The sequence below is a fragment of the Strix uralensis genome, chromosome 2, assembly GCF_047716275.1.
Source record: "Strix uralensis isolate ZFMK-TIS-50842 chromosome 2, bStrUra1, whole genome shotgun sequence".
Lineage (NCBI taxonomy): Eukaryota > Metazoa > Chordata > Aves > Strigiformes > Strigidae > Strix > Strix uralensis.
In genome coordinates this window covers 42,665,368-42,678,416 of record NC_133973.1, presented here as the reverse complement: position 1 = coordinate 42,678,416, position 13,049 = coordinate 42,665,368, and the positions used below count along the sequence as shown (strand labels likewise).

Genomic DNA, 13,049 nt, shown 5'->3' with positions numbered 1-13,049 from the left:
AGGAATGATCAGCTTCAGCAAGCAAGCTGGCAGACAGCTTCAAATTACTGAGGTCAGGGTTCACTTAACATAATTAGCATATAATCCTTTAACAGCCAGTCTATACATTTTACTTGTCCACAAAGACAATTTAGTTCTGAAAAACTGTTCAGGTTTCATAAACGTCCTGAAGATGGCAACTAGAGGCTCTCAGGAAGAACAAGCCATACTCATAGCAGAACAGTCATTTTTAAATAACAGTTTTATGGATTTGCATTATTGTCACACCAAGTTTCTTCTGAGTGTCAAAATATTATGCTATTCAAAGAAACTATGGGGACATAGAGCAAAGATGAGTTGTTTTGTCTCATAAAGATAGGGTAGGGGTGCCATGGTATTTCTCACTGTCTCCTCCCCACAGAAGCATCAAAGCCTGAAAAACTGACTTGTGAGATTTCAGGGCTTGCCATTAAAGGCAGACTGACAACCTGCAAGTTTGTCATACAGACCAGAAATATGGATGTAAAAAGGGAGCATGTCAAACACACTGGGGGAAAAAAAAATCCACACAAAAAGTACTAAGATAGTAATAATTCTCACAGAAAAATGAAACCATTGCCTAAATCATTACTAAGAATATACTGTAAATAATGCGGAATTTAACCCAAAGTCCAGCTGGAGGTCAAACATGTGAGTGATATCACTCCCTGTAACACACTCACCAGCTCCAACCCTGACAGCCCCTCACCCATTGGGGCCCCTGCCTTGGCCTCGGAGTCACCCTGTCACTATAGTGGGAGCTGGTCCCCATCCCAGCTCTGCTCGCTGCCTCTGGGCTGCTGGGGGAGGTCCCTCTCCCACTGCCAGCCCTCACAGCACCAGGACAGCCCTAACTCTAAAGTCTTCTATGTAGAAATGAGAAATTTGAAAGCCCTCCCCCCCCTTTTTTTTAAAATAATCAAAAAATATCAACTCTGCAATTTTCTACTATGTCAACCAGGCATGACTTTTCACAGGAAAAAAATATAATCTCTTCAGCTGGGGAGCCTGCACAGCTTTTAGAAAAAACTTTAATGATTTGGACCACCCAAACACAAACAAAATCAAATGTTCATGTTCCTTCACTGCTCTCACCTTCCATTTGCAAATCTGTTCCTGTGTCATTAAAAACAGAAAGATTTCACATGGATCTCCACTGCAGACAGACCAAATAATAACCAAAGGATCACACACTTGCCTATCTACAAACATGCTTTTGAGTTTTGTTGATTTCTTTCCGTGCTTTAGAAGTTTCCCTTCTTTCTTACGAAATTTTACTATGGTATGCAAAATTGGAAACATACTGTACAGTCAGTTCCACAGTGTGGTGTGTCTTGTATGTAAAAGACAATCAGCATTACTCCTCCACTGTTTATGTATAGTACTGGTACCGGCCTTTTTGCATCAAAGAAAATGGGATGTTACATTTAGCATGGACTCCTAGCAGAAGGCAAGGGGTTACACAAGCTGTGGATGGCAGCTATCCAGTTATTTGCCTCTCACTGCTCTGACCCTCTGCAGTGGACAGGCTCTTCAGCATCTCTTATTTGCAAAGGCACCAGTTCAACAGCAGCCTGAGACAAGTCAACATTTGCCAGTAAGAAATCAGGCCAAGGGCAACCTCCAACAAGATCTGACAATAAGCTGCCTGGTTCCAACTCCCTCACCCTGCCAGCTCTGAAAACAGAAATCGTTTTCTGGGAAAAAGCAGCTATATTACAGGTCATTTCAACCATCCCTCAACAATCCGCTGCCTTGGCAAGAAGCTGTTAGCAGGACCAGTCCATCAGCCAGCTCCCCAATGTAAATCATGCCCCAGCCTTCAAAAATTTTCAGGAGCTTGTTACAGAGCTGAAGCACTCTTATTGCAGGCAGCTGAGAACTAAAAGCCCCAAAGAGATGCAACCCTGTATGAACTTGTAAGCTGCTGCATATCACGCAGACTGCCAAGCCTTCCTCCTCCCCTGCTCACACACACAAAGTATCTCACCGCAATGGCAGGGATTCCTCACAGCTTCTTCCACAGTGGAAACGAGAAGTGACTAAGTATTAAACAGGACACTTTTAAAAGAACTGTTTGAGCAAATACAATCCAAAACTCAAATTGCTGCATCAGCTCTCACAAGGGTTTAGGAGGAGGGTGATGAGGAGAAGAGCCTGCAGTTTGTTGAACAGTAGTGGTGTGCGGGGCTTTCCAGTTGAAATTTATTTAAACTGTGCAATAACTAATCTATGCAGCAACGAGGTCTTATTCATGTCTTCCCTTTGCACACTTCCATTGCCATTTGTCAGTCCCGCTCACCACAATGTCTTCATCCAAGAAAGACCAAGAACGTTTTGGAGGCCACAGCTTCCTGAGAACTGGAACCCTGAGAACCATCAGGCTCTGTACCACAAAACCCATTACTAATACATGAATTTATTCTCATGTGTCACATACTACAATATGAATTTTTTCTGTTCCCCACCCTGCCTTCTCACTGTCTTTGTGCAATAAAGAATAGCTTTGTTAAAGGCAGGAGAGTAAGGAGAGAACAGGGTCGTGCTTTAGAGACAACATTCACCCACTGCAAATAAATCAAACCCCATTTTCATCGTGAGCGGCTTACAAATATGGAAATGTTTATAACTCAAATGGAGGACTTATTTTCAATTCCTTTGTACTGATCTGTTTTGGCAAATTGGTTTACTCTCCCAACAGGGAAATCAGCTATAAATCAATCATCTTTCTGAGGAGTTACAAGTTGTTTTTTACTGTACACACAATATATATGTTTTTTAACTTGTGTTACAGCTAAAATGTCCAAGTCATTTTATAAGTATGCCACATATTAAAGATTTCCTTACAAGCTGGCATCCAAAAATACTGCAAAAGGATGATTCTGGGTAAGAATAAAACAAAAGAACTTTCAGGGCTGCAGTGCACATCCTGCACTGTTACTGGTATCCAAGAGCTCTGAAATGCTTTAGAGCCATCTAAAGATATAGTTTAATATTCTTGGTTTTGGCATTCAGTTGGAAAGAGGCACAGAATCCCCAATCAGAAGCACTTCTCTTAAAAAGAGAGCCAAAAAAACAATTCAGGTGTTCATATTTTCCAAAAAGAGGACAAGTTGTCAGCTAGTTAACCACTGTAAGCTTCTAGTATGCTGGCGGAAAGGACAAAAAGGAATCAGTGATACACCAACAGCACTGAGGGCATTTATACAAAAGTTGCCTTTCCTTGTTACAGAGCTACTGAGGATTTGATGCATTTGACTGGAAATTTCCTTAAACTCAAAGAAAGTTTACAGTCATGGTTATCTCCCATTTCTTCTGGACACGTATTTCCTATCTCATTACAATAAATGTCAAGCACCAATGAGAAACTCAAAACGTGGTTCCTGATACCTATCAAACGGAAACACAGCCAGAAGCTGTAACTGAAGCAGTAACAAAGGCAATGGAAAGACTAGCCAGAAGAGCACACAGGTATGCCCAGAACCACCACCAGGCACAGGTCATCTCTTTTCTGCTTCAAAGAGACCCAAGAGCAATCTGTAGCAGTTTCGTAACTAAACACACCCACACGGTTGTACTTAATATGATGCAGTACACATGCAATAGCAGTACTTGCTCCTTATATGAATGTTTTCAGTCAAAGCTCTCCAGACAATCCATATTATAAAGGGGATGCAGACACAGGCTAACCAGCTGCCTTAATGTCACGAAAACAAACCAGCGGTACAAATCTGAAGCAAACTACCAGTCAGATGCCTTCACAAAAAACACCTTCAGCAAGTCATTGCTTTTTTCCTTATTACAGTAATAAGAAAGGTACCCCCTTCTAGCCTGCAGCACTCGCATACATTTCTTCCCCAGAAAAGTAAAGTACGGGAAAGACCTTTTTATTATTTGTTGGGCTGGTTTTTTTATTTAAATATTTCACTGCCACTGTAACTCAGTGCCAGGCATATTGTTTCTGGTATCTGCCTCTGGGCAGCTTAGAACAGTGAATGTCTGTGAGCCAACGTGGTTTTAATCTTCAAGAACAGCTGTACAGAGGCATATTAATTTTGGCCCGTTTTACTTGGAGTGACACAGTGCAACCAGAGAGCAACAATGGATGGACTCAAGACAGGCAGATCTGAATCAAGTAATTATTTTTAAGTGCATTGCCCTAAAGTTGACAGCTCTGAAGAAAAGTGTAATTGGCATAGGCTTATAACTTTACTCCTGAGGCAGGAGTTGGAAGCAGCATCTCCCCCCATCTGGCCAGTGAGTGTCAGGAAGCCTGACGAAAGACCTCTAAGGAACACCAGGACAAACCACAGACCCTAGCAGGTCAAAACTCTCATGGTACAGCCTAAAAGGAGACAGACTTTGTTAAGTGACTCATGTTGGCCGCCCACACTGGTTAAGTGTAGGCTTTGGGTAAACCATGCAGCGTGACAAGGCACTGCTGGAGAAGCCTGAATATATGACTACTTTCAAACTGCAATGCTATTCTTTGCATATATATGTACAACACATTTAAATCCAGTAACACAGACGGAAACAGCATTTCCTGAAGAGGGTGAGAAGCAGGTAAAAATAAAATCAGATGTCTTCAATCACACTTCTCAAATTGTAAGAAAACCTGTCTATTCAGAATTGTGACAAATTTTAAATTTTACATTACTGGAAAAAAAGGGTTTTCTTCTGTAATAAGACCACAATTTCCTTATAACACAAACTTCTAAACCGCCCAAATTGCATATGTGGAGTACTCTCATACATGTATATTTTTACCCACTGCAAGATCTGGAGCAAAAGATAGCAGTAACATAAAATGTATTGTTATCTATTTTCCTGCAAAGCTGAAGAAGTTTCTTCTGTGCCTCCCCCTGAAGGACACAGCTGCATGTCACAAATCAAAGACATATATAAACATATGTAGATACTTACTCACCAGTTTCAAACAAATGAATGCAATCAAGAATCTTTATGATAAGCATCTTGCATGTTTTGGTTGTGTTTTTTCCTTCCCCCCCTTCAAAATAGCTCATAATGATCCATCTCACAAGAACAACCCAGAACATGCATCATTTCAAGCATTCTCAATTCTTTTTGAGCTCTATGCAAAACATGGTCTCTCAAAGCAGCTAACCCACGGATGTCATCGGATCTCAGATGAAGACACAATTTCATTGAGTAAGCAAAAAGCCTGAAGTTATACAAATGGTATCTGCCCAAACAGCAAAAACGTTTGCCAAAAATGCCCGACTGCCCTCAGCTTGACTTGCACAGGCTGGCAGAGTCTCAGCCCTCCAGCATGGCTGGGGGTGTTTCCCTCTCCCAGCCTGTAATTTGCCCTGGACACTGCAGGGAGGGGACAGCAGCTCTCCCAACTCCTGAGCTAACGTTCGACAGTTGAAACCAGGGCAGCAAAGACCCACAGAAGGCCAGCTGAAAGAGGCAGCACCATCTAAAGCAGTAACATGGGTCCCACCCTTGGCGCTTATTTCACACCAAATAGCACAAGAGGGTAAAGGAAGACATCCTAGATAAATTTATGTGAGCCACGTCCCCATTTGGCCTCACCAGCAGGCTTCCCTCTCCCCAGAGGACTGCAGCAACTCACTGCGAGATCACATATGGAACCACCACATTGCTCACAGCCGGGGGGCAGTCGAGAAAGCTGGCAGCCCCCCTCAAAGTCAAGAGCAAAGTTAAAAAACGCAAGCAGGACACAAGAAAAGAGTTGAAAACTGCCACCCAGGTGAGAGAAGAGGAGACGTTTCCAGCAATGCAAAACAGGAACAAGAGTAGGTTTGGGAGAAAGCCATTTTGGAAATCTCTCCTGTACTGCAGACATGCCCGGGACTCCTGGCCAGAGCCCAAACCTGGGCTCTACCACATTAGCACCTGAACAAACAGGGATCGAGGCGAGGGATCCTGGCCGAAGTCTTACATGCCAGGAGTCAGGCATCAAGGATGGGTAGGAGGAAGCCCAGGACAGCTGGGGAGAGAACAAGGAGTCCACTCTGATCAGCAGAAACAGGCCACAGTTGTCTAAAGCTTTCTGGAGGGAAAGCACAACTCCCAAAAGTAGCCAAAAAAAGAGATGCTGTTGAGAGGGATACAAAAGAATGCAAAACAGCTTGCTTTTGCAAGGTGGCATCTACTAAGTGCTAGAGAAGAAAGCAGAAAAATAGCAGTAAACATAAAAATCAGGAGTTGGCGATGAAGGCTAGCCAGCCCAACCAGGGAACTGCAGTCCAGTAACTGCTGTTTAGGAAACAAGCAAAAACCCATGAGCAACACTTTCTCTCAAACAAGACTTTTAGCAGAAAAGTTTCATTTTAACAGTAGTCCAGCACCAAGGTATTTTGACAGACTCACTTCAGCATGCTGGTAGCGGGCTCTTAAAGTGCTCCCATGCTAAAGGCGTTCCCCCTCCATCTTCACAGAACTGAAGAGGGGGGTGTAATCTTAGACATTTCTCTCAGGAAAAATTCCTGCAGCTGCCAAGAAACACTAGTTTGAGATAATGGTGGCTGAGGGAAGGATTTCTTATCCTGATGCTGCACCCAACAGAGCTTTACTCTCCATGTAACTACTGCTTCTGCATTTCTGTGCGTTATCTACACGGCAAAGACACCATTTATTTCCTCAAGCACAACAAAATCTTGTCAAGACTATTCAGGCAAACCAAAGGAAGATATTGGCAAAGCTGAGCTTCCCATATGTATTAATTTGGGGAAATTTAATTTACTTCCATGAGTCTCAAGAAATACAAAAATCCTTTCTCTCTTCATGTAGAGATATGCCAAATGACAAGTTGAAGTAGTTTCAAACTCTGGCAGAGCTCTTAAGTGGCTATTTCAAGTTACAGGAAAGATCAGAATCGTTAAAGTTAAAACCTATAATTTGGAGCCGCTTTCAAGGTACTGCAGCATAAATTTTCAGTTTGAACAATTTTTACAGTGCTCCTTTAAATATAATCCATAGTTAGAAACAGTGGCAGAGAAGTGCTGGTCAGCCAGCCATGTCCTGTATGCCGAGTTGTTCATTTACTGCACTAAAAAAATTTAAGTGAATGCCTTGTGAAACGGACAATCCTCAGCACACCATCATTTTTAACATATAACTTGAAACAGCAAACTAAAAAAAATCCAAACCAAACAGTCATTTCAGAAGCAGAAAAATTAGCCAAGTATTGAGAGAAGCATGTAATTTGTTACTCCAGCTGGGGAAAAAACATTTGTACTTCAGATGCTCACAGAAGTACCATGAAAGACACAAAGATTGACAATATTATATTACAGTATGTATTACAATACATACCATACATTACAATTTCATGACTTACTAGATCACTGATATGCTTTTCAAACAAAAGATCAGTAGTGTGATGAGGGTGAAGGTAGGGAAGTATAGGAGTGTTGTTGCTTCTTCATTGCCTTCCACTCCAAACAATCACACTAGTGGGCTGGGGACCCATCCCTTGGAAACAGTTTCTCCCAGTGAAGATGGCCTTGGGATCCTTACGCTACCTAATCTCACATATGGCAACATAGTACAGGTCTCAAGAGAAAGGACCATCGCATCAGTATCTAAAAATTTAAGTATATTTTTATAAATCTTATAAGCTACCAGAGAACCTAGTTAGTGCTTTACCAATTATTTCAGTGATCCCTCTGACATGGTCTGTCTGCGGTAACTGAATTGCAAGAAATTCCAACATAGAGTCAAAAAATGCAAGAATACAGGATTCATCATTTGTGTCTACATTTACATCCATGAAGATGGTGTTCCTCACACACTCTCTGGCCTTCAGTCAATTAAGGCTTATCAACAGTGCACCAAGACATCTGGCAATGTGGGCTGAAGTCCATGCCCATCTCCAAACTCCATTCTTCCTGTCAATCAGTGGACAGCAGTATCTAAGTAGCAGACTTTTTACACAGGCATCTCCAATGAGGAAAAGCAAGGAAGAGCAAGTAAGTCTATGCAACTCATCTAAGGTTATATATCATATATGTAAGGAGTTTGAATTTTCAAACCAGTGGCTTATTCAACTCTTGTTCCCTGTACGTTCATCAGCCATAAATTTGACCCTATCGATACCCATCCCATTCATCTCTCTATAGTGGGAGAAAAACAAAAAAACTGTATTTCAGTAATATTCCTTTTTATTTGCAACTACTGGTCTCAACTGTCTGAGAGGAGACTGCAGTAAAACACAACATTACCAAAGTATTTTAAGAACTCATGCTTTTGATACTTCAAGCTATATGCTCATTCACGCTTTTCACAGACAAGAGCCCTACCTGTACTGATGTCAATCTCAAGTGCAAGTTTTTATAAACACTGCACTTATACACTCTAGATGTTCAGAAAGCCCATATCATGTCTCCTAGCATTTACTACTGCAGTGGACCAACAATAAAAGGGATACAGTAACTTGCAGGTGTGAGGAATAACTGCTATTGATTGTTCTGTTACGCCTCCTGTACCATCTCCAATGCTTGTCTACCCTTAACTACCCAAGCCCTTACATGCAGTTAGCTTGCCTGTGCTTTCTGGCAAAGTGTATTTCAGCACAAGAAAAAAGGACAGCCGAGCAACTCATAGAAAGTACCTCTCAGAAAATTTTCTTATTTTCACTCTTTGTTTATATGCTCTCACCCTGGAGACTTCAGTCGTACAGAAGCCCCAGGTGATGCTGAAGAGTGAGCAGTCTGAGCAGGCCCAGCACGGAGGATGCGATGACCTGATTACTTAAGGACCACTCAGAAAGAAACTTAGTGCTTTGATAATGCTTAAAGCTGTGACAAGTTTTCAGTAGGGAATTACTACAGTTCATGAAGATAGCCCACTTCACATGGCAAGATATGAAAGCAGTGTCAGGGAAGGAGTTAACATTATTGATTGATATAAACATGATGTATCTGTTGGATTCGAGGTCACTTGAGAATGTCATTTCTATTAGGCTTCTCTGCTGCTGGAAGTCTTATTCATTCATACAGCACCATCCAGCTAACTGGAGCTTATTTAGATAGAGCCAACCTGTCCAAAGCACAAGTCCTTGGACAAAGCTGTGCCTTAGGACATAGTTATCTGCTTGTATTCACGTGCTGGTTTTTGTCTTGTACTTGTACTGCAAGTGATTTGAGGGCAGCCACTGCCTTTCTGTTCTGTGCTTAGCCAGCATGCACAACACCCGGGTCTGCATCCACCAGAAGCTCGCTATCAGCGCCCTCAGTGTCAGGGGACCAGCACACACAGAACAAAGCACACAAGTGGATCTTGTATGTACTTCTACACAAACTGTCACCTAAGATTAATAGAGAGACAGCAAGCTCTATTTGAAAAAAAAACAAACAAAAAAACCAAAACAAAACAAAAAACAAAAAAAAAAACCAAAACAAAACAAAACAAAAAAACCCCCTCAGCTGACACAACAGGCCTCACCCTTGGCAATGCAGAACACCAGCTGCTTAGGGGCCCGGAGACTGTTTCTTGACCATTTTGCAACTTGGTCTGATGGATAGCAGCTATGAGTGGAAACCAAGTTATTAACTGCAATGCCAGGTTTTTTTAAAGCCTGCCATATGACTCTAAGCAACCTTAAACATTTACTTCTTTCAGTTTTGTCCTCCTATGCTTTGTCTATTTACAGTATAAACTCGATTGGGGAAGGACCACCCCTCTCTGAATGGCTGAAGCACTCACAAGTCTCACCCACAGATGCACCCCTTGCTCTGCAGTGCAACTTTGACAAGAGTTACCCTTTCCACTACCAAACAGACTTCCACCTACTTGTATTTAATCCAAATATATACATATGTTTACAAGCATACCACACGTATATATTGTTTTACATTGAATTAATTCTCATACAGGTTTTGAAAATAGTTCTGTAATATTACATAGTTTTTAAGTGATTTTAATGCCATCTCTCTCAAGGTTCACAGTCCCTTCACATCAATATCCTGTTCTAATGCACAATTTCTTTTTTAATGTAGTATAACCGCTTCCCCTTAATTTTATCATAGATTAGCTTTTCCTTTCATCTACTAAAAGTGTAAAGACACGAGTACAACAGTCTTACACTGTGCAGTGCCACCTGATTTCATCTCCATGTACCCAAAACACCAAACAAGGGATTTCCATTTGTTTATATATATATATGTATCTACAGCTTTACCCTCACCCTGCACTGCTGGATGGTCAGCAGTGCTCTGCCTGAGCCCAACAGGGTAAGGATCTACATTGTTTTTCACAGCTCAAAAAAACAGAAAAGAAGAGATGGGAAGAGCTCTGGGAAAGAGTAGAACTGCTTGATGAGAAAGAGTCATTAAAGTGCTCAAGGGTCCTCTCTCTCTCTCTCTCTTTAGTCCTTAGGAAAATGTTTTCAGGTTGTTTTAACTTCCAAAAGGTGCATCTCTAAAAAGTTCTTGAAGAGCAGACAGACTTTTCTCTGAGTGGTGACATCAGAGAGATTTCGTTGATTGTGCATCACGAGCTTTGAATGGAACAATGTAAAAAGACCACAGGCATCCTTTCAAGATTTGAAACTACAGTTACAGGTAATACAGCAGCTGCCACAAATGCCTTCAAGTATTTTAAGAATTTTAATTAATCAAGTTATTTTTCAATCTTCTTCCTAATGCCAAGGTGATAGTTAATTCAATGACATTTTCACAGACAGAATACTGTCTTGATTTTTACTGCCTGCCACCAAATATCCATCACAGAACTCTGTTTACGCATGTAAATTATTTGTATTTAGTGTGGTGCTCACCACAGACTTTGGGTTATGGAGCAAAAATGTTATACACTAAAAACTTCAGTGTTACCAAATTATGAATTCAAGAGTCAATTAGGCTATTTCTGATGTTTAGGTAACAACCTACTATTGAAAATAAGCACTTTGTACAAATCCAAAATAGACTGGCTTTGTCTACAAAATAATCAAGTGTCCTGGTAACAGTTTGCTAAGTACATGCATGTATAATCTGTACTCAGGAGGGCCACATGCACACATATACTATCCAGATTTTTTGAAGAAATCTAATTTAGCTTACTTAATGGCATTCTGTACCTATTGTGTACAGTTACATGCCAACACAGTACCATTAAAGAAAATATCTATTTACAGTTTCACTAGATTTCATATTGAGAATAAAGATTTGAAAGAACATCATATTTTCTCTATTAAAAACCAACCAAACAAAAGAAATAGAACATGAAAACTTTGTATTAGGGTTTGCAAATACAGCTGCTGCTGATTTAAGCTCTTTGGAGTCTTTGACACTAAGCACAAGAAGAAAATTGGACTTTCAAATGAGTGAAAGCTGAAACAAGCAGGCCACTGTGTAGCCAACTTGAAGATTACAAGCAAAAAGTGGATTTTTGAGACTGGAGAAGTTACATTTGGCCTTTTAGGAAGAAAGAGGACAGGATATTAGCATCCTCTGCAAACTAATTGAAGACTAACATTCACATGAACCGCAAAGTAAAGCATTCAGTCATCTTCCTAAGAAAATAAAGAGAGTTTGGCAGTACAATAATCCTCAGAGAAATGCCAGGACAGAAACTTCTGTTGTCTTTGTTGATTTAGCAACTGATGTGTCCAATACCTTAGTGTTTTTTAAAGAAAAAGCATAAATGTGTGTTCCAGTATCTTCCATGCTGGAAAGCAGCCACCCGAAGCATGCCAACAAAAATAAGAAAAGCTAACTTCAACTTACAAATACCATCATTGTCTCATTTTATGCCCCTCCATGGGCAGAACTATGTCTTAGGTAGGGATAGCTCCTGGATACAAAAACCAGGTATCACCATCAAATAGAATTTCTCTGCACGCACAGCTGTGACTTGTGCTGGACACCCTTCTCACCTGCTCATTGCCTTTCTTCGCTGGTAACCCACAGTAATGCACCTCAATTTGAAGCAATACCCGCTTACTTTGAAGGCTCTATCCTGACTACAAGTTTTCACTGACTACACCTGTTAAACCACCACCGCATGCCAGTTTACACTGGCTTTGCCTGCAAAGTCCACCAAGTCAGCAATCTTTAATCTGACAAGATGCAGCTGCTTTAAAAGGGGAAGCTCGACATGCCAACTTCCTTTTGCCACGGAAACAGACCTGAAATTGAGGACCTTATTTCAAATTTTGCTAAAGCAAATGCAAATAATTAGGAGTGAAATACCATAAGCATACATTTTTTAATTACTAGAAACATAAGAACCCAGTCAGATTCACCATTTTGGTTTTCACACTGAAAACTGAGATTAGCTTTTAGCATGCACAGTCGCACGGAGGCAACAAAAACTCGTGAAAGACTTGTAGGTGCCAAGGTCCTGGAGCCAAGGCTGGTAGATCAGACATGTACTCGCCCCCCCGCCCCCCCCCCCCCCTTTTTTACCATGATGGACAACACAGAGTCTGTTCTACTGAAGCAACTTTGAGTGGGTGTCTTCTCCTTCCTCGGTTCTCTGTAAGTTTGCCAGGATAACGGCATGGAGATGCAAACGGGATACCCCATGCGAAAATGCGATGGGCTACCACCAACCTGCACTCCGCACGTTTAAACCCAAAACAGATAAAAGTCTTAATCGCGCCCAATAGCCCGGGACTCTAAACCGAGGATGCGGCTTCTCAGGAGCTGACGGCCGCCCCGGGACGAGCCCCGGGAAGGACGAGACGGCGGACGAGACAAAGCGCTCCGGGCGGGGAGCGAGGGGGCTGCCAGGCCCTCCCCGACCCCCGCCGCCCCCCGCGCCGCCCCGGGCCGAGGCGCGGCGGCGGGCGAGCAGCGGCCCCTGCCCGGCGGGGGAAACGGCTCCGCCGCCGCGCGCTCCCCGCCGCGCCCCCGGCTGCTGCCCTGCCGCGGGGGGCTCCCCGGCCCCCGCCGCCCCCTTCCCCCCTTCCCTACCCTCGTACTGCAGGCTGGGGTAGGCGCCCAGGGCGAGCAGGGCGGCGAGGCGCAGCCAGCAGCTCCCCATGCTGCGCGGCGGCGGCGGCCCTTCCCGGCTGAGGGCTGCGCGGCAAAGGG

At 42.5% G+C, this 13,049-nt stretch overlaps 1 protein-coding gene across 2 annotated transcripts in view; it reads right to left on the bottom strand.

Moving 5' to 3' along the window:
- The window catches only part of SRPX (sushi repeat containing protein X-linked), a 49,039-nt gene extending 35,990 nt beyond the window's left edge, over positions 1-13,049 (bottom strand). The window contains exon 1 of one of the 2 annotated variants that reach the window (XM_074860919.1): positions 12,930-13,049. In XM_074860919.1, coding sequence (XP_074717020.1) covers positions 12,930-12,999 — 70 coding nt within the window. In that variant the 5' untranslated portion in view covers positions 13,000-13,049. The remainder of the gene's footprint in view (positions 1-12,929) is intronic. The other variant, XM_074860920.1, reaches the window with a different exon arrangement.